This window comes from Macrosteles quadrilineatus, unplaced genomic scaffold, assembly GCF_028750875.1.
Source record: "Macrosteles quadrilineatus isolate MER2022 unplaced genomic scaffold, UCM_ALF_1.0 Scaffold_4__1_contigs__length_99947679, whole genome shotgun sequence".
Taxonomy (NCBI): domain Eukaryota; kingdom Metazoa; phylum Arthropoda; class Insecta; order Hemiptera; family Cicadellidae; genus Macrosteles; species Macrosteles quadrilineatus.
Genome location: NW_026542597.1, coordinates 78,749,648 through 78,771,436, shown reverse-complemented (window position 1 = coordinate 78,771,436; position 21,789 = coordinate 78,749,648). Strand labels below are relative to the sequence as shown.

General features: G+C 35.2%; 1 protein-coding gene across 3 annotated transcripts; it reads right to left on the bottom strand.

The window, feature by feature from the left end:
- Positions 1 to 6,349: 6,349 nt before the first annotated feature.
- LOC128991957 (serine/threonine-protein kinase pelle-like) lies at positions 6,350 to 20,659 on the bottom strand. 3 transcript variants are annotated; one of them, XM_054415267.1, is made up of 14 exons: positions 20,293 to 20,659; positions 17,934 to 18,107; positions 17,124 to 17,335; positions 16,360 to 16,621; positions 15,948 to 16,126; positions 15,196 to 15,393; positions 14,275 to 14,393; positions 13,420 to 13,609; positions 12,714 to 12,776; positions 12,199 to 12,409; positions 11,896 to 12,078; positions 9,377 to 9,570; positions 8,512 to 8,613; positions 6,350 to 7,197 (listed from the first exon to the last, which is right to left on the bottom strand). In XM_054415267.1, exons 1-14 carry the CDS (start codon positions 20,384 to 20,386, stop codon positions 6,850 to 6,852), a joined length of 2,529 nt encoding a protein of 842 aa, XP_054271242.1. In that variant the 5' UTR covers positions 20,387 to 20,659; the 3' UTR covers positions 6,350 to 6,849. The 3 variants fall into 3 exon arrangements, with proteins under 3 accessions (XP_054271242.1, XP_054271243.1, XP_054271244.1); XM_054415268.1 differs by having other exon boundaries at positions 11,953 to 12,078; XM_054415269.1 differs by lacking the exon at positions 11,896 to 12,078.
- Between the last annotated feature and the right edge of the window lie 1,130 nt (positions 20,660 to 21,789).

The following is a 21,789-nucleotide window of genomic DNA, read 5'->3' as shown; positions in this document are numbered from 1 at the left end:
TCTATCCAAGGCTTTTGACTGTGTGGTACATGATATTCTTCTTGATAAGTTAAAAGTTTACAACTTCTCTTCTTCCGCATTATCTTGGGTTAAGTGTTACCTATCTGGTAGACACCACAGAACTGTTATTAAAAAAAATGATATGGTTTTTAAATCTGAATGGAGGAAAGGAACGCGGGGCGTGCCTCAGGGTTCAATTCTTGGTCCTATTCTGTTTTTAATCTATATAAACGATTTAGCACAAAATTTTGATTTCAAAATTGTTCTGTATGCAGATGATGCTACAGCCATTCTTAAATCAAACAACATTTTAGATTTACAGCAAATTATTCAGAATTCCCTCACAGATTTGCAAGTGTGGTTCAAGGCCAATGGTCTTAAATTAAATAGTAGCAAAACTAATGTTATCAATTTTAGCACCACGCAAAGACAGGAACAAAATCTTAATCAAATAATATTAAATGATGATCACCTTCCTATTGTAAAGTCAACAAAGTTCTTGGGTCTCGAGGTTGATGAAAAACTAAACTGGAAAACATATATTGATATTTTGATCAAAAAATTAAATTCTCTTTGTTTTCAAATGTTTGTTCTGCAAAAAATTACTGACTTACAGACGAGATTGATTGTATATCATGCATTGTTCGCTTCATCAATGCAGTATGGTGTTGAGCTTTGGGGAGGTAGTTCCGGTATGGAGTCTGTTTTTAAATTACAAAAAAATATCTTAGAATCATGACAAATTCTAAACCTAGAACATCCTGTAAATCTATTTTTAGGGAACTCAAAATTTTAACACTACCATCTATGTACATTTGTAAATGTCTGTTTTATGTTAAATCTAATTTTAATATGTTGATGGAAGATCAACATATTCACAATTATCAGACTAGGAACAGAAATGATTTCCAGTTTCCTATTCATAGATTAAGTTCCTTTGAAAAGTTGCCTCAGTATTTTGGTAAGAAATTATATAATAAGCTACCAAACAGGATAAAGAATATTGATAATGATCTTAAGTTTAAGAAAGAAGTTCAGTCCCTGCTGCTAAACAAAGTATACTATTGTATAAATGATTTTTTATGTGACACTTTGTAATATTATGTTGATATGTTAATGTATATAAAATTAAGGAATTCGATTAAGTTTTTGCCGAAAAATTGTATCATGTATATATTTTGCTTTTAGTTTTTAAGATGTTGACATGTCACCTGTTTTACCAGCTGTGCTGGGGAGAAAAATGTAATGTGACGAATAAAGAATCTGAATCTGAATCTGGTTCAGGGCGCCCCCCAGCCACCGGCGCCCCTGGGCATATGCCCAGTCTGCCCGTTTATAAAAGTGGGCCTGGGAAGGATATGGAAATGATGAGACTAGTAGAGGAAGATTCGGAGGAACGAGAGAACTGGCGACAACGTGTTGGCGAGTCCAAGTACCAGCTTGGGTACAAGTGGCCATGGCAGTAAGTACTATAATATTTGTAAAAGGTTCTTTTCATAAATAAAAATAAAAATGTTTCTTTTCAGTATCATAAAATTTCATTCTACTTTAAGTTCAAGCGATTTTAGGTTATGTTGCAACTTAATAGGTTTCTGTTACGTAAAACTCTACAAGCAAAATCCTAGCCGATCAAACCTAAATAAAAAAACCTCAGTACCGGTATGAATTTTTTTTTTAAAATGATGTGTGGGATACAGAAGACACAATAAACATATAAAGAATTTATTTGTATACAAAATTCTACATCCACAGCCCCTATTGATCACATTCATTATATCTTTATTATTAAACAATAAATTTAACAATGTAAACAACTGTTTACTTAAAACTAAATTAGGCGTCAGGAGTGAAGTCAAGTCACCAGCAACCAATGGCAAAATTATGCTTTTGACAGTATCACTATTTGAGAAGCTGTCATGATATGTTTAAGAGCCGTTTGAGGCTTGAGTATCAGACTTCACTCATGATACCTGCTGTAAGTGTACATTAGGGATGGTCAAGTCTCGAAATTTCGGGAAATTTTCGGACAATTTTCAATCTCGTTACACGAGACGAGATTACTTTTTGGCCGAGATTTTTATCGAGACGAGAATAAAAAAAAAAAAAAAAAAAAAAAAAAAAAATTAAAAACGCCTGCAGAAAGTCAATGCAATACCCGCAATACAGGAGCGTGTTGTAGTTGCGTTTCCTTTTCGAAGGCGTTCTTATTTAATTAATTCTTTTAATGTAAATATTACTTTCATTATTTTAATAATATTACTTTAATAACATTTGAGAAGTTTTGTTAAGTGTAAGCAGTGTGAGGAATGTTTTATTACTATAAAAAAAGTCAAAACAAGTAACTATTTTATAAAAATTAATATTGCTTTTATTTTATGATTTATTTTATTTTAGGATAAGTTGAACTCTATCCTAACTGATATCACCATGTTTCCTAATCGTAGGCATTTTTAATAAGTTAGGCGTGATTAATAAAAAAATGTTATGCTGATGTTATTTAATGAAAGATTGTAAATATTCTTGCCTATTATCATTATTTTAGTATTTAAACAGTCATCTAACAATGTTACAAAATCAGGTAAAATTTCGAACGTGCATTTCCCGTTGTGTATGAGAAGAGAAATCTCGTCTCGATCTCGTCTCGAAATTTTATGAGAAATAAAAAATCTCGTCTCGTCTCGTCTCGAACTAAAAATCCAATCTCGTCCATCCCTAGTGTACATAATATGACATACTGAACTGGGAATGTAAGATCTGTTTAAATCTTTTGTAGAAATCGGAGGCATGAGTTACCTTTATTTGTTAAGCGCTAAATTAATTAATTCTGCTCTTACTATCACCAATGGTATAGTTGTTATAAATGCAAACATGGTACTCAAAAAGACTAGGCACGGAACGGAATTTTTATTTTTTAAATAATTGCCAATACAAGACAAAGCTTTGCAAATAAGGACCATCTAAATAACTATTTTTTGAAGCAAATGTTAAACAATCATACTGGGGACAGCCAACAAGGAACTGTTAATCAAATAAATCATAGAATAATGGATTCAGAAGGAAATCATGAGATGAGGGTATTGATCATCTAGTAGTAAGACATTATAAGTCTCTATTAGGAGTACATAATGTCGCAAACCCAACCTCAAAGGTTCATCCTAACAGTAAAGTTTGTGATTCAAATGGGATAACAAACATTATGTAAAATCAAAATCCTATCCATATAGTCTGTAAATTAATTTCAGAAAAGTTTTCTGGGAGATGATAAAATTGTTTCAGTAGGTATCATCATATCTGATATGACATTTGAACTCCATCTTTTTTTTGCCATTGGAGTGAACACAAATGAATTACAAGTTGGAATTACAAATGAAAATCTATCCTAAACATAACCTGCACATAAAAAACTGACCTTACATTCAAAGTTCAAAGTAAACATGTTAAAAAGGTTAGTAATAAGGATTTAAGTACATAGCTATAATTGGATACTGGTTATTGCACACCAACTAAACCTAGACATATCATATTGGTGATGTTTCTTTATTACGATGAAATGTTTTACCACAAGTAGATAAACTCAAACTATGAGTGTCTTCTGATAATACTTCACCGACAGACACTATATAACAATTAAGAATTAACAAAAAATTATTTTATTTTAATGGAATAGTTCAGCTAGCTGCTTTCTTATTTCCCTTAAAACCGTAAATCTGCCTCTGGACTTTCCTTTAAAATAGGTAACTAATTATGATGGTTAATATTTACAAAAAAATAATGATATATTTATATATATATATATATATATATAAGTAAATTAATCTATATCTTAGACTACAGAAAACAAACACAATTTACACTACAATGATGAAATCATTTCATGGAAAATTCCAAGCAAAACACAATTTCCATCAGTTATGACTGTTTTTGTTATGTAAAAATAACTTTATCAGGTACAATACATGCATTGCATATTAAAACCCCATATTTGTTAATAATATGATTATAGCAGCTTTCTTTCTTAACCCTGCACATTTGTCATATGGTAAAAAAATATATCAAATACAAAAACGAACAAAAGGAATGTATAAAAACAACGAATAGTATTATTCATGGTTATGTTGCCACCATGGTTTCGACACTTAAAATATATATTTATATATTTTTTTTAAATTTCAGGTTAAAATGAGTCAATAATATTACTTGCCTAGCATTGATAATCATTGATAGTAAGAGAGTACGTATTAGCATTGATAGACCTATATATTCCATCTCCATGTTAAAGTTGTTGCCAGTTTTAAAATTAAAACTTATGTAGTTGACGAGAGCCACAGATATATTGCACTGTAAATCACTGACTTCTGACGAACATACAGGGTTTTTTACCAAGTCAAAAAGGTAATATGACTTATAGAATCAGTTCAAATAGCTAGGAAATGTCAGGAAAGACACTAGGCCAATCCATGACTGGCTTACAGAACTATGTTCTTTTTATAGAATGCGACATCTGGTCCATATAGACGGGATGTAGGGATGGTCAAGTCTCGAAATTTCGGGAAATTTTCGGACAATTTTCAATCTCGTTACACGAGACGAGATTACTTTTTGGCCGAGATTTTTATCGAGACGAGAATAAAAAAAAAAAAAAAAAAAAAAAAAAAAAATTAAAAACGCCTGCAGAAAGTCAATGCAATACCCGCAATACAGGAGCGTGTTGTAGTTGCGTTTCCTTTTCGAAGGCGTTCTTATTTAATTAATTCTTTTAATGTAAATATTACTTTCATTATTTTAATAATATTACTTTAATAACATTTGAGAAGTTTTGTTAAGTGTAAGCAGTGTGAGGAATGTTTTATTACTATAAAAAAAGTCAAAACAAGTAACTATTTTATAAAAATTAATATTGCTTTTATTTTATGATTTATTTTATTTTAGGATAAGTTGAACTCTATCCTAACTGATATCACCATGTTTCCTAATCGTAGGCATTTTTAATAAGTTAGGCGTGATTAATAAAAAAATGTTATGCTGATGTTATTTAATGAAAGATTGTAAATATTCTTGCCTATTATCATTATTTTAGTATTTAAACAGTCATCTAACAATGTTACAAAATCAGGTAAAATTTCGAACGTGCATTTCCCGTTGTGTATGAGAAGAGAAATCTCGTCTCGATCTCGTCTCGAAATTTTATGAGAAATAAAAAATCTCGTCTCGTCTCGTCTCGAACTAAAAATCCAATCTCGTCCATCCCTAACGGGATGTCAACTTGATATCCAAAAGTCAATGCTATAACTAACTGCACAGTTTGTGGCTAAACTAGTTTAGCTGCATCTACATTTACAGTCTAATTTATATTTGACAAAGTAGGCTATATCATAGATAAAACATACCTCCTTAGTAGATTTCTCATCCTTTTGGAACAGTCTAAGACAATTATAGTGTTAGTTGTGTACGGTTTACTGCAGAGGTTGTGTTTTGTTTACAATTTTTTTTGTTATTTCAGTAATTTAAAACCCTTGTTTGGCAAAATAATAGGATCTAATCATAAACAAAAACTCGTCCCCTAGTAATATAACCAAACATTTAAGCACAAATCAAGAAATTAACCCTAAAATAATAGAAACAACACTAGCGCCTAGTGTCACCGTACATGAACTAAACACAAAAAACAAGCTTCAAAATTTACAATGGGATGAGAAGTCTACTTGTGTTGGTTAGTCTATGGCTATACTTATCTTAAACAAGCTAATTGATTTTGCATCAAACCAATCAGGCCTATACATGTAAAATATAAATATTCAATTCACACACATCAGTTTTGCAGTTCCATCAGTCGCTCTGCCGTCATCTGTCAGTCAATTTTAGACTTCTTTTCACCGATATTTTTGGATTGTTCGTACACCTGACGGACGTGATTGAGGTTAGAAAAGTTTCGTTTATTTAAATGATCGAGTTTATATTTTAAATAATGTTTGTAACATCCAACAAGATGGACGATGTAAATTTGTTAGAATATTATGTTTTAATAAAACATTTTTGACTGTAACCACACTGTAAGTAGAATGACGGAAGACTGACTGAAACCAAATGACTGACAGATTGACTGAGAAATTGCAGATACAACTGTGACTGGACTGATATGTGTGAATCAACCTTTATTGTACTGTTAAATAAAATGAGCTGTGTAAATAAACAGCAGCTGTATCCTCAACATTCACTTAATTTAATTTGTTTAATTTTTACTGTTTGCCAGGCCGATTACTTGAAAGCCAATACGAAACTTGAGCGAAAGTTTACCTGATTCCAAAACACACAGTGTATGGCGTAGATACATCCGTCTCAACTAATTTACAGCATAAGAAAGTTTTTTTTATGTCCCACCTTTACATCCTAGGACGCTAGGCTCTTCCAGAACTATTTTACACATTACTTCATGCTACTCCTAGAAGGTCGTGGCATTATCACATAGATGAACAGCACAAGACAACAATCATCTATATAATTATCTCATCATATTGAGACAGGGGCACATTGCTGCATAACTAAACTGCAATATTGGAAGATGATTGCAGAATGTAGTGAACTGCCTAGCCTAGTGTAGCTTTTTCTTACGAAGACTTGCTTGAGCCAGAACCAGAACCAATCATTAGAAAATCCTACGACCAAGAACAGCTGGGTCCAGTGTCAAAATAGCAAAAAGCAACAAACTTAACTCAAGATTGAAACAGCGATCTACTGATCAACAGAGTGCTGAGCAACCCTACAAAATTTCCTTTCGTTACCTTCACTTTCAACAAGATAGAATGTAAACACTAATGTGCACAACAATTAATTTACAACTGGATCCATACACTAACGACCCAACAGATCAGGGAGCCTTGGTAAATACGCACTTTGATTTTCCTCTGGAAGGCTAACCTCAAAGTCACTGTAGTCGACATTCCCATTCTGTGAGTCAACGCTGACCTCAGAAAGTGCCTCGGACGGATGGTTGGAGCTTGATATACTTCCGTTGCTCGTTGGTGCTGAAGTAATCTGTGCTGACGTAATAGGTGCTGAAGTCATTAATACAGAGAGAGCAGGTCGGTCAGCCTGATTGTTTTCTGAGTTTTCAACAACTTCTCGGTTTTCTTCTGCTTTCACTCCCAACGCTGTCAGAAGAGGAATGTCACACTCAACTGGTGGAGAAAACACTTCAATCTGCAAACCAATTATTTTATTTCTTGTGGAGTCTAATAGAGAAGAATGTGAAAACAGATGATATCAAGCAATAAAATTATCAGCTGATATTAAATCAATGGCTATGATAGTGGTTTAAATACCTTATTCATGCAATCCAATTGTTGTCTCCACAACTAGTTTCAACCTGCTAGGAGGTCATCATCAGGTGAGTACAAGGATGAATTACTTCATGAAGTAATTCATCCTTGTACTCACCTGATGATGACCTCCTAGCAGGTTGAAACTAGTTGTGGAGACAACAATTGGATTGCATGAATAAGGTATTTAAACCACTATCATAGTTTTTTTTTTTTTTTTATTGTAAAGGTCAGAGTCTAGACGCAACTTCCGCATTCTCAACACGGGTCCGCTTGTCGAGTTCAATGTTTTTATCGGCCGTGTATGTGTGCGCACTATGTGTTTATTATTCGTCGTGTGTTTGTGTAAATGTAAAAAAACTGTTACTGACGACCTTCATATGAAGTAATTCATCCTTGTACTCACCTGATGATGACCTCCTAGCAGGTTGAAACTAGTTGTGGAGACAACAATTGGATTGCATGAATAAGGTATTTAAACCACTATCATAGTTATTATTCGCAATCCGGAGGCTACCCACACCATAATAAATCAATGGCTTTAGGAGTTATAATTTACACTCGAGAAAACCAATTTTTCCAATTTACGGTGGTTTGGAGATTTGAGTTTTGGTTTTGACACAACACTACATTGCACTAATCTGGGTGTCTGTGTTATTGTGATAAGTATGTAACACTAGAAAAGGTTTTATGCAAAAGACGTTTTCAGCAACATGTGGGGATATTTTTTGTATATCTATACCTTTGGCACTTTCAATGTTTTTTGGTCAGAAAACGGTGCAAACTCTGGTCTTGTTACTATCTAACGTTGACATTTTATTAGATAGCATCATTGATTGACTGGGTCTGAAAACAACTCGCTTGGAATCGAACCAGGCATCTTCAGAGTTGAAAGTCACCTCGAAATGATACCAAAAAATGCTAGTGTAAATAAAAATTTGCTCATAAACATAAGTTTATATCTGTAATAAAATATCAATAAATGTATTCAATATGTTTCAACACCGAGAAGAGATTAAGTCAGATGATAATTGACGCACAAAAGAAGGTTACAAAACAACACTGGTATTTCTTCCAAACATAAAACTTCTTCAGAGACTAGATAAATGACAGTTAAAAATCCAAAACTGAACCAATCTTTAGTGCTACCAACAGTGAATAATAGCAAAACAAAAATGGCTCTGTAAATACATACCTGTGAAGGTGAGGCAGAGCGGGGTTGAGCAGTGGAAGGTGGTTGCACTGTCAGGAGTGGAGGGGGTTGTACGATCATTTCACCTAGACTCGGCGGCAACATCTGTAAATTGTCGTAATTACAAACAGTTCACTAAGTGTAGGGAAACATAATCACTCTCACAAATGGATAATCATATTAAGAAGTTACGAAAATAATCCGTCATCAAATTTGAAAAGTTGATAGTTTAGTTTTACCGTACGCTATACAAATTTTGAACACCAGTTTTTGAATGTTGATATAAGCTATTTTGAAACTTCAAAAAATCAAAGGTTTTCAGACAGAAGAACACCAAAGAGTGCATTAGTTGGAATATTCAACAATCTGACCACATTATGTAATTGCTCATTGATTTTTTTTTAGTTTAATTGTGATATTGTTATGTAAACTATGGAAACTTGCAGCATAAACATAAATAACATCGGGGAAAATCTATCTATGTATGAATTGAATAAGGATGTAACACAGCACAAGGGCCTAGGATTTTAGGATTTTTGTGGGGATAACAGACCAACCTGAATTGAAAGAGTACAAACTGACACAAGTTTTTTTTTTCTTGACAGGGTTTTATTTCACTCCCAAATAGTGTTTTTATTTCAATTAGTGCACCCTAAGCATTCCAGAGCCTTTGACATTCAAAACGGCCTAATATCCCAAAAAACTATTGCCTTGCTGAAACCAGGAATGTTTACTTCCTTCTCTTTGCAATACAAATCCTTAAAAATATTCAACTACATCATATTCTGCAAAAATATTAATTTTGAGTATCATATAATACCTTATTAAAATTCCATACAGTTTCAAACAATGATGTCCAGATAGGTACCTTAGTGATCCGTTGAACCTCCTCCAACGACATTCCAGGTGGCAAAAACAGCTTTTGCTGGCCGTTACCGTCGATGAACACTTGGAGGGGTAGTTGCACTGAGAGCGGAGGTGGTGTGGGGTGCCGCATCTCATCATGACGAGCTTGCATCTCTGGCGGGTTGGTGGGAGTCAAACTACGCTGCCGTACCAGACCTAAAAACATAAGGGTGTAACATGAGAGCACAGGGGTTTTAAGTAGGGATGGACGGGTCCCGAAATTTAGGGAATTTTTTGGGAGAAAAATATTCCTGATTATCGGGACGGGATTACATTTGATTCAGGAATTTTTCGGGACGGGATTTGGTCCGATCGTAGGCGATTTTGCCGCTTGGCGAGTGACGATGACGGCGCTATTGCGAGAGATGTTCACGATAGGTCCGTGAACGCAGGAGACGAAGTCATAAAATAACTTCTTGATCAGCATTGTACGAAGTCATACCGACGATCCCGCCGAGACAGCGAGTCATACCGACGATCACGCCGTGACCGCCGAGTCATTCCGACGATCATGCCGTGGTCGCTAGTCATACCGACGATCATGCCGTGACCGCGGAGTCCTAACGACGATCACCCCGTAGTCGCGGATTCATACCGACGATCATTCCGTGACCGTGAATCATACCGACGATCATGCCGTGGCCGCGGATTCATACTGACGATCACGCCGTGACCGTGAGTCATACAGACGATCATTCCATGACCGCGAGTCATACCGACGATTATTCCGTGGCCGCGGATTCATACCGTCGATCACGCCGTGACCATGAGTCATACCGACGATCATGCCGTGAACGTGAGTCATACCGACGATTATTCCGTGACCGCGAGTCATACTGACGATCATTCCGTGACCGCGGAGTCATAAAAACGATCGCGCCGTGACCGTGAGTCATACCGACGATCATGCCATGACCGTAAGTCATACCGACGATCATGCCGTGACCGCGAGTTATACCAGGGAACCACCCCGTGACTGCGGTCATTTTGACGATCACACCGCGACCGCGAGTCATTTCGACCGCAAGTCACAAGATTCTATAGGTACTGTACCTGTAAATTGTTGCCCATTTATAAGTTTTTATACATCAGTGCCACAAACAGTAAAAATTGATTTCGTTGGTCTTTTTTGGTAACCGCAATACTCAAGACTTTCTTTTTATGCACAGAAAAAAATCCCGTCCCGTCCCGTCCCGAAAATCGGGTAGGAAATAAAAATCCCGTCCCGTCCCGTCCCGAACTAAAAATTCAATCCCGTCCATCCCTAGTTTTAAGGATTTTTGGTTAATAGATGTTTAGAAGGGAGACAGCATGCAATGTCATATGAGACAGTCTACTTTATTTATCTAATCAGACACATATTTAAGCTGTAGTTGTCCCATCTACTTTTCCATATAATTTTTAAATAACTTCCAAGACCCCGCCAATCCCTCCCATTCAAATACGACACAAACTCATATCGTGTTTTTTGGTTTCCTAAAATACAAGTCGCAAGTCATTGAACAGAGGAAACTAGCAACAAAGTGTGAAACAGTTTCATTCTCGTTTGAAACACAAGAAACTAGCATGGCTTTTGTCAACAATCCATGGTTTATAAATAATTGAGGGCTATAAGCTCTCCCCTACATTTCATTATCCAAAAAATGGCTTGGTTGTCTAAACCAATTTTAAGAAGCTATTGTAGCCAAGGTCAAAGACAATGATGAGGTATTGGGAATGATAAAGCTGAAGCTATCTCTTTCTGCATGTACGACACTAATTAGTTGAGACTTTAACCTTACCCCCCCCCCCCATTTTAGCCACCTCAATCTTTCTTGTGTATACATATTTGTTTTGAGAAGTAAATAGGTTTTTACATTTTTTTTCAAACCATCGTCATATGTAGAAATTTTTTTAGCAAATCCCACAATTACAAAATTATATCACAACTATAAAATTTAGTTTAATTTTTTTGCAACGCAAAAAACTAAATTGTCCCCCATTAGCTGGCGGAGAGGTGTAAAAAAGACCCAGAGTAACCAAAAGCAAACTTTAGGACCTATGCTTGTTAGGTACTTTCCTGTTAAAGGGAACATTCATTATTATCGATGATTTTTTCGATATATATCGATATTTTTGTTTACCGATCCATTACATATTGACAACTGATCTTGTTTAGGCTAAAATAGTCTATTGGATTAAGAAATGAAACTGTTCTAAGCTAACCTAACATAACCAACCAAACTTGCTGTACTATTTAAAAATTCCTTTTGATAACAGAAAAGGCAAGTTAAACATGGGATGTTACACAGCAAGTTTGGTAGGTTATGTTAGGTTATTTATTTTAGAACAGTTTCATTTCATTATTGTTTGTTGATACTAAACGATGTTTAAATGAATATTTATCGTAGTTGTCAGCTGATATGTTTCAATTTGTTAATATCGATATATCGAGAAAATAATCATCGATAATAATGAATGTTCCCTTTAACAGGAAAGTACCGCTTGTTATTGGTTTTGCTGGTCCAGGTGGCAAAAATAGCTTTTGCTGGCCGTTACCGTCGATGAACACTTGGAGGGGTAGTTGCACTGAGAGCGGAGGTGGTGTGGGGTGCCGCATCTCATCATGCAGAGCTTGCATCTCTAGCGGGTTGGTGGGAGTCAAACTACGCTGCCGGGCCAGACCTACATAAGGGTGTACATGAGAGCACAGGGGTTTTAAGGATTTTTGGTTAATAGATTTTAGAAGGGAGACGGCATGCAATGTCATAAGAGACAGTGCTTTGGTCGCTGAATCATACGTACATGTGGATTTTTCAGCTGCCTTGTAATTATTATAGAGCATCTGTACATCAGCTAGTACAGTGGTCATGTCAGGCCGATCTCTGGGCCGAGTGACGACACAGCAGCGCCCCAGACGCAGCAGACCTGCGGTCGACATACAATAGTCCGGTCCTGCACGGGTGTCTGCCAGGTCACTCAGGTTGTTGTCCGGATAACTGACAATGTAGTCCTTCTGCAATGTCACAGTGAACAGAGTATAGTAGCTTTGACTGAGGAAGGACCCATTCCAATGTTTAAGTTGTAGCCAATTGTAAATTAAAATAATTTGAGTTGACCCAACAAATGCACTAGTGTCAATTACTGGTTTCTGTGGTATTCACCCACTTTTCAACCAAGCCCAACTGAAAGGAAAATTTAAATAGGTTAGAAATGGTCCAAACATTTAGACGTCTACTTGTTTTGTGTTTTTTTTTTTTTAAATACTTTGTAACTAAATCTTGGTCTTGTTGAATTAAATATACTGTATGTATACTAACCAAGAATTTTTCTTTTCTGTTTTCATCATAAGCGCGTAATCCTGTAGCTGCTTCAAAGAGGACCTGAAACAAGGATCATTGAGTGAAAAAACTTACTGTATTTGATCCATTAAGAATTTTAGTTGGTTAATTATTAGAAATTTCTATTTTTATTTGATTTTGAGTTTTATTAGTCAATTTCTAAACTTTTCTACTGCCACCAATTAATATACTACTATCACCAATTAATAATTTTATAAGATCTGCTAGCCTCTGCTAGTGATTAGCCAATTCTCATATTCTTATTCCTTTTTTAATGTAATACAAAACAGATGTAGTTGATAAAAGGGTTGGTTAAGAGATGGTCTAATCAGTGGTGTTCCAGCAAGAATGCTCACTATTGTCTTATATTATTGTATATAGTCCTCGCCACCCTAACTTGAGGCAGCCCAAGGCCGCACGCCGTATATCTAGTGCGGCCTTGGGCTGCCTCAAGTTAGGGTGGCGAGGACTATAGTAGTAGTATAGTCAGAATGTTGTTCCCACAACACAACTGGGTCAAATGTAGTTACTTTGTAGTGCATTAGACATCCCTGCCATCTAAATGTACTAGCTTTTTTATATATTGACAGATTAAATGGGTAAACTACAACACCATCATCTCATTATTTGCATGCGTGGAATGAAACCTCTTATGTTTCCGTTCATGTAAAGTAGTTCAACCTACCACGCCGAAGCTGTAGGTGTCCACCCTGACGGAGAACTCCCTGGCTCGTAGGAACTCGTCAGGCAGGTAAGGTTTGGTGCCGTGGACTCGGCTGACCTTCACATGAGTGTAGTGTTGATGCGGTCCCTCCCTGGCGAGGCCAAAGTCCCCGATACGCGGCTCAAAATTGCTATCCAGCAGGATGTTAGCACTGAAAGCATCAATATTTTTTATATACGTATTTAAATTGTACAAGCATAGTGGCTTTGGTAAAAGAGTTTAATTCACATTAAAAAATAAAGTTCTACATTTGTAAATAAACAACACTTTTGAGACTAAAGTAGACATTTAGAGTCTGTCAGTTGATAAGATTAATAAATAATTTCATGTTTTTGTTAAGTTGTTTTAATATCAACAGACCTATACTATGAAAGTTCTAAAAGTTAGTCATGGGATTGATTGGCGATTGAAGATTAAGAATAAGATCTTTTATATTGAGTTAATATGTTGATCCGGAATTGGTTATAGGTTCTTTTTTTAAACTAAACAAGCCTTCTGGATGTGTTAGGACAAGTTATGGGCATACTTGGCAGTAGTATGAGATTAGAAAATGATCTGATACCTATGAACAGCCCATTTTTCTCTCTTATATTACTGGGATTCTTGGTACCCTTCAAAGAACGGCTATTTTTAGATGGTGCCAAATCTTTAACATGCTGGAGCAAGTGTCACAGTCACAGTGTAACAAAAGTGGTTTAAAAATTAAACAAAGCCCAGGATTTCAGCATTCCGTTAATAAACATTAACAATCCCAGTGTTTAAAATGCAAACAAATAAAAATCACAATGGATACATAATTGCTTAGTAATACCGTACCTTTTGATATCACCATGGACCAAAGGTTTCTTGCCTAGTGAGTGCAGAAACTGAATCCCACGAGCCGTTCCAGTCATGATGTTGAGCCTCTGTGTCCAGTTCAGGGGTTTAGAGTTATTCTATGAAATACAAAATGTCGTCAAACAGACTTAACAAAACACCACCACTATTTTTCTTGTAATTTATTCATTCTCATTGAAAATAAATACCCAAGTTATGTACATTGATAATTTTATTTGTAATTTTCCAATATTGGTGGAACAGTTTGAGTAAACCTTTTTATGCTATCACTATCATTAACTATTCTAATTTCAGGAAAATCTGGAAACAACCAGACTAAAGAATTGGAGAATCTTGCAACTTTGAGGATTTGTGCAGCAGTTGATATTTGTCTTGAATTTTGTTTGGTTGGGAAATGGTCTACAATATGTACACTGTATCCTTCAAGATATTCAAATCTAAATTATGTGAATGGTTGATAAGTAATCCTTTCTATGGCATCCATGAATTTCTAAAAAACAAAAGTTGATATTGAATTTTGATGTGTATCTACATGATCCATATTCTCTAGATATGTTGTATTTTAATTAACTAAGTATTTTGTAAAACTTTGTATTTTATTTGTTAATTTGGAATATTTTGTATGTGTTTTGACTATGTCTATTCCTTTGTACAAAGAAAGGTCAATGGCAATAAAACTCTTGATTCTTGATTCTTGATTGATTCTATGTCAACACATTTTTTTTTCATAAAAATTAGTGTAATTTATCCAGGGTAAAAATATTGCAACTTGGAGCTTGTTAGACAAAACATATCTTAACAGGATGGAAATTACATAAAATTGACTTAGCCTAGTTTTAGCTAGACCTGACCATTTTGTTTAAAGAACTCCAAGATCAAATCAGCTGATTCACCACTCACCCTGCAATGCAGCCTATCCTCCAGAGATCCATTGGCCATATATTGATACACTAGACAAGAGGCGTTGTCCGACACACAGTAGCCGTAGAGAGACAAGATGTTGTCATGTCTGTGTGAGTTGAGGTGTTTGAGCTCTCGCAACACTTCTGTCATCTGGCTGGCGTTGAGCTCCCCAACTAGCATATTCTGCTGATCTTTCTGTGACAAAGATTGCACTGTTGTTATGGGGTTTGTTTTTTGGTACAAAAATCTAAAATCATACTAAAATGCATAGGCCTAAAGAATTAAGAAAAAAGGGTGAAAAGCAAGACAAACATTGTTTAGACATATGAAGTGAGAATCTTCAGAAAATGGAGTTGACAGTGATAAAGTGAAAAAGTCCAAGAAGAAAACCTAGAAGAAGGTAAATACTATACGAGGTGAAATGGGATAAGAATAAAAGATTAATTAAAAGGAACATGGTGGAGAAAAATGAATTGTGGTGCTATAGGAGAATATGAAAAAGCCTTTTCAATAATCTCCCACTGGGTCGTAGACTCAGGATTTAACCATAAAATAAGATGATAATAGGTCTTTTTGTACAAAATAAGTAGGCATGGTCCTAGGAAATTATTTTTAGATTTTTACAAATAAAAAATTCAAGTTTAACTTTCATATAGGTTTGTTTCTTAATTGTTTACTAGAAGCAAGTGTTTTAAAGACAAAAGAATAAACCTATTAACGATAAAACGAGAGCATCTCTATATAGTTACCGGGGGTTCCAACTTCTTGATAGCGACAAAGGTGTTTTTCCAAAAGCCCTTGTACACAGTGCCGAATCCCCCTCGACCAAGGATACAGCTTGTATCCCAACTGTTGGTGGCTGCAACGAGTTCCTCATAGCTTATCTGAGGGGTGCACCCCTCCATCATAGAACTGGCCAATGAAACGTCTGCAATCGGAATAACTGAAGTGATGTACAGTTTAAGGTGAAGATGAAGATATAAAAAGCTTTAATACTGTCTGCCCAGCTGATTTTTTACTAAGGATCATTTAGTAAAAGCCAATTTATCTAGGACAGCTGGGTATTTGTATGTACAATCTTTCACTTCCGTTAAGTATTATTAGGAGAACATTTACACTTTCACTTCCGTTAAGTATTATTAGGAGAACATTTACACTTACCAGAGAGCTTACGCTGCTGTCCTAGCTTGTGCAAGTCCGAACCTTCACCCGGGGGAAGTAAGTTCGGGTTGTAGTTGGGATTGTACGCAGCCTGGGCTTGACCGGTAGAGAAATCGTTGTTATTGTTACAGTTTTGTTCTGCTTGGTGTGCATTCCTAGCATTTGGCATGTTCTGAATTTTAACTTCGTGAATGGCTTTCTTCGCTCCTTTGTTTTCATACAGGTTGAGATTGTCCAGATTCAAACCAAGATCTTTGTTGTCCTAGAAATGTAGAAGTGAGGTTAAAAAACATAGTCTGAGATTTTAAATAATCCACTAGGCCTATATCTGACAATAACTTTTAAGTTGAGTGGTGAAGTGTTCAGGTCTAGTTATTTAAATCAATATATCTAGCATTTCAAAATAATTACCTACCAAAGGATTATGTAGTTACCACAATAATACTTTTAATAGCCTAATTAACTTTTGTAGTATTTCTGTGAGAAGGTTGGTCTTCTTAAGAAAGTCTTTCACATTTTTATCGAGTTTGACCCATTTCACAAATAAGTCTAAAAGGTAAATTAAAACTAAATTTAATGTGTTGAATTGCTACATTAATTTTAGTTCTAAAATTATAAGTCAATATAGCTTTGTAGTTTAAAAAAGTTATTTGTGTAAAAATAAGAAACTTCAAGATAGGTCCTGTTAACTGCTGAATCTGATATACTAAATCTTAGTCCCCAGCAAGTATTAAGTAAAATTAAAATATAAAAAAACAGCCTACCTTGAAAGCATTTTTACCATTTGCACCTGAAGCTCTTGGCAATGGTTGATGAGGTAAAGTCTCGCGGAGAGTACAAGTTGAGGCCGTTCCTCCCAAATCTACTCTGTGACCTTGGCGAACTGTACTCGGAACTCCCTCAGCAAGGGTTTTGCTTATCGGTCGACTCATCAACTCCTCACCTTCCCTCAGAAGATGATGGTAACGCTCGTCAACTGAACAAATTCAACAAGGGTTATAAACTACCAAATGAATTAAGGATATCCTTGTATTCCCAAATTCGAAGCTTAAAAACAATATGGATGTAACTTAACAAAATTAACATGTCGGATGTCGCTCCCACCCAACACCCCCAATTCCCACCGGTCCCCTAGTGAGTTGGGGTTATGCTCATAGTAAGTTATTACATTTAAATAAGTTATGTTACGTTATCTGCTTATCCCGGTTAATATGACGTGTTTCGGTAAAAATTTGTTTGTCGTTTTGGTTGTTTTTTGGGCTTATAGTCGTTTTCTGCGGAACAGAGCATCATTTTTGGAATCAGCGTTAAATATCGAGTAGGATGAATAAAGAAATAAAAAATCGGGTGCAAACCCTAAAATGCGTATTAACCCATTTAAAAACACATTAAACTACCGTAACATTTTTTTGCTGAACCAATACAATTCCAGTTCATCTCTTAACCCTCGAGGGGGCGCATCGGCCAAAATGACACTGATGGGCGCATCGGTCTTTTCAACCAAATTAAAATTTTTTTGAGAAAAAAAGGATAATTGATGAAAAAAGATCAATTAATGCTTTGAATAAACTCACCCAGATCTTTGAGCATTCTCATCGCTCGATAGAACTGCATTTTTGATAGCAAGACAAACAGCTCATTGACAGTGTGGTTTTGATTTCCCCAACTCGTCAGCAACTCATCTGCTGGGGACGACTTTCTACGAATGTACTGTAGATAGTCATAATCGAAATTCATATGCTCTCCACCTATAGAAAATATTATTTTTGTTATGTTTCAGTGATGTCTGTAGTTTTAGTAAAATACCGTTAGGCTAAAAAAAACTATAAAAAGAGTTATAGCGTGAGCAGATAGTTAGAACACCCTTTGGGCTACATATATCCATATATACTGAGTTTGATTCAATTTGATATTAATATCGCATCAAATTACCAATGATATAAATAAAAACAACAACAAAAATATTAATAAAGTTGTTTATTTTATTCTTGGTTTGATAAGTTAGTACTAAAATTGAACGCCTAAACATGGAAGAACTATAAAAGGTCAATGAAAAGTGGTGTTGCATCTGGTACGACTAGAAATGGAAGAACCATAAAAAGAGATCAATAAAAAGTTATGTAGCATCTAACAATCTCGCGAAATCACCTTTGTGAATACAGTAAATAACTCTAAAGACTTTAAGTTAAGTTGCCAGGTCAAGATCTGTTTCTCAATTTCTAAAGGCAATTACCAAATAACCTAAAGGTATTTTTTTGTTTAGTTGTCTTTGTTTGTTTCTAATTTGTTTATAGGCTTAATTTATTGCTGTTTTAGTTACAGTAAGCCTATTGTTTGTTTTGATAACGTTCATAAATTAAATTTTATTTTTGGTTGGTTGTTGATAAATTAGTTTCATTGATTAAAATTCAATAACAATGTAGGTACTGTACAGTTCATTACCGGTACTCAATTTGATGTTTACATTTACTAAACCACAATAAAAACGTAGCCTACCTATATCATAGCACAATTCGATGTTTTTAAACATTTAAAAAATACTTTAAAAGCAATATATATCAAACTGAATCAAATTCAATATTAATCTGATAATAGGCCCTTAAATACAGTAGCAGGTTCTATAAGGTAAGTTACTGTACCTCTAGGCTGTAGTTTTACTACAGAGATTATTGATAAACTAAGATAGCTTCATTGAAACCACACTCTCGTACCTTTCAAAGAATCACTCTTCAAATAGGCTGAAAACTATGACAAACCTTCAAAATATTGTCACATCACGGTAACTTAGGCTAACTTTAGTATCATATACCTATATCAAATTAAACGTTAGAATCTCCTGTTTAAACTTAAGATATAAAGCAATAAGTTATCTAAGTCTTAATACAGTAATGTTTTCTATTGAAATTTAGCAGTTAAAAAAACAACGACTAGTGACTAGTCGTTTGCCAGTAGAAGAAATAGTTTTAACAACTAGTTAATAGCCTAGTCGTTTGCCAGATGAAGGGTTAACCACACGTTTTAAATTCTACATCACTGGATTATTTCTAAGTCCACCCTTTCCACATATGGGGCTCAGGTCATATAATACAGGGTAATTATTGCCATTAGGTAAGTTAACGTGACCATGTGAACCTATATAACTTAGAAACTAGATTTTTGGCTGAAAATAATGGCGTAAAAATTTCTCCGAGCTCACAAATATTAACGAAACTACTGCCGTTTAAAGTTTTGTTTACTTTTGTAAATCTAACTTAGGGCCTGTGACTGAATATTTGATGCAACTCAGCTAAATCTATTTTGGTTCTGGCGATATATAAATCTGTAGAGGTTCCCATAGTCACGTTAACAAGTTCACGGCGGCATGGGAGCAATCGCTCCCATACGGAACCCTAATGCCATCCTGGTGGGTGAGATCGCTCCCAAGCTGCAATGCAGTACAAAATGATTTTATTTTTAAGCCAGGATTAGAGCTAGAAACTTGAAACCTCGCACAGCACTGCTCAATAGTATACTGTATTTTGTTGTGGTGTAGGTTGGTAGTAAATTTCCCCGTAAAATCCCCGTCTGGCAATCTCAAAAATCTACTTTTTGTCCCGTCTTTACCCCTCCATTTGGCAATGCAATTCCAATGGGACCGGCTTCGTTCCAAGCAGTGCTGCTATCTGTGGGTGTTTAGCAAACTACGTCGACTCTCATTGTAAAACAGGACATCCACCCACATTATTTGCTAATCGTCAGACCGAAATTGGAAAGTCAATCACACGCGGCAATCGGGTTTGTTTGGCGCTGAGGGCTGCGCCACACTGGGGATATGCCCACCATTTGACGTGCCGCCGCGAACGTGTTAATCGCAATTAATACATAATACAGTAGGCCTACATTAAAACAATGCAAAACATTGCACCTAAAGCAAAAAAAGAAAATTGTTCTTACCCAACTCTTCCCACTTGTCTTGTGACTCTAGTAGACGACAAAAGTTGGTTCTTACAGTGTATGGCAATTCATAAACAAAAATTTTCTTAGACATTGTTATGGTTTAGGAAGTGTAAACGAATAAAGATTTAAGCACCAAAATATGATCTTTGTGTTGTCAGGTTCAGATTTTGTATTTATTAAATAATAAATGTATACATTGTTCCTTGGTTAACTACAACAACAGGATTTACGCACAAAACACCATTACATACACCATGGTCCCTTCCTAACAAACTTAAGACAAATTACAAATCAAAATCAATGTGTTGTAAACAAGTCCTTTATTTTCCATTGATATTATTGAAAACTGACAACATTGACAACAACGATCCAACGATCGAGCAACAAGGTTATTGAAAATTCCAGTCTTGTTTTCCTCCTAAATTAACCTAAAAGTATGCAAAATGCAAACAGTTCGACGTCACGACGTCAGTCAAGGAAAAAAACATCAAAACAAAAGAATGTGAGAAAAACATAATTAAAAGAGATTAAACGTTGACTAGGGGCATTGGTTATAAATGTCAGTGTCTATAAACAATTACTATTTTGTATAATCAGACATCATCTCACACCACAATAGTAAGGAGTGTCGCACCATTGAATTTGCAATAAAAAAATACCTAACCATCCAAAGTAAATTATATGGAATAGGTGGTTAGCAACACCATAGATAAAACATACTCTTGAGGAGTATGTTTTATCTGGCAACACCCAACTTGCGGCTTAAGAGTAAATTCTCCGGCTTAAGAGTTAATTCTCCGGCTTAAGAAGTAAATAGTTTAAATAAAAAAAGTCACTGCATAAACCCATATTAATGAGGATAGTATGAGTAAAACTGTTGTTTACCTAATAAATCTTAAATTGGATATATTTTCAAACGGGTCTATAGGGCTGCCATACTCATACTACCACACTACTGTTAACATTGATTCTATTGTTATATTGGTAAATTATGAAATGAGCTCTGGGATGAGTTTACATGTGTGATGATGGATCCTTTATTAATACACGACTTGATTAATTTCACATTAAAGGGGGGGGGGTCCAATAATTACTATTAATTTTCGTTAATATTATAAAAACAAATAAAACAATGCGATATTGTGATTTATCCAAAAATGTCCGTCAATTCAAATCGGTCAACGTTTACAAATTAAATCAGCTTTATTGTAAATTAAAAACATTATATGTATTATAGTTAACATTTTTCACGTACTTGTTGAATTAGTTTACATTAGTGAGCTTTTCAATCCTCAATAATAAACAATAATGACATATAATAGTTTCATTGTCAACTTTATTTGATATTTTTTGCCCCTGTAGTTTAAATTCAGAAGAAAATTTACACTTTTAGGATCCTAGATGTCACAATAGATCTGCAAGTCACTCACCATAGTTAATTCTTATTACCGTCTTTGAAAACAGCTGTACTGAACTGACAGCGACAGCTGTGCT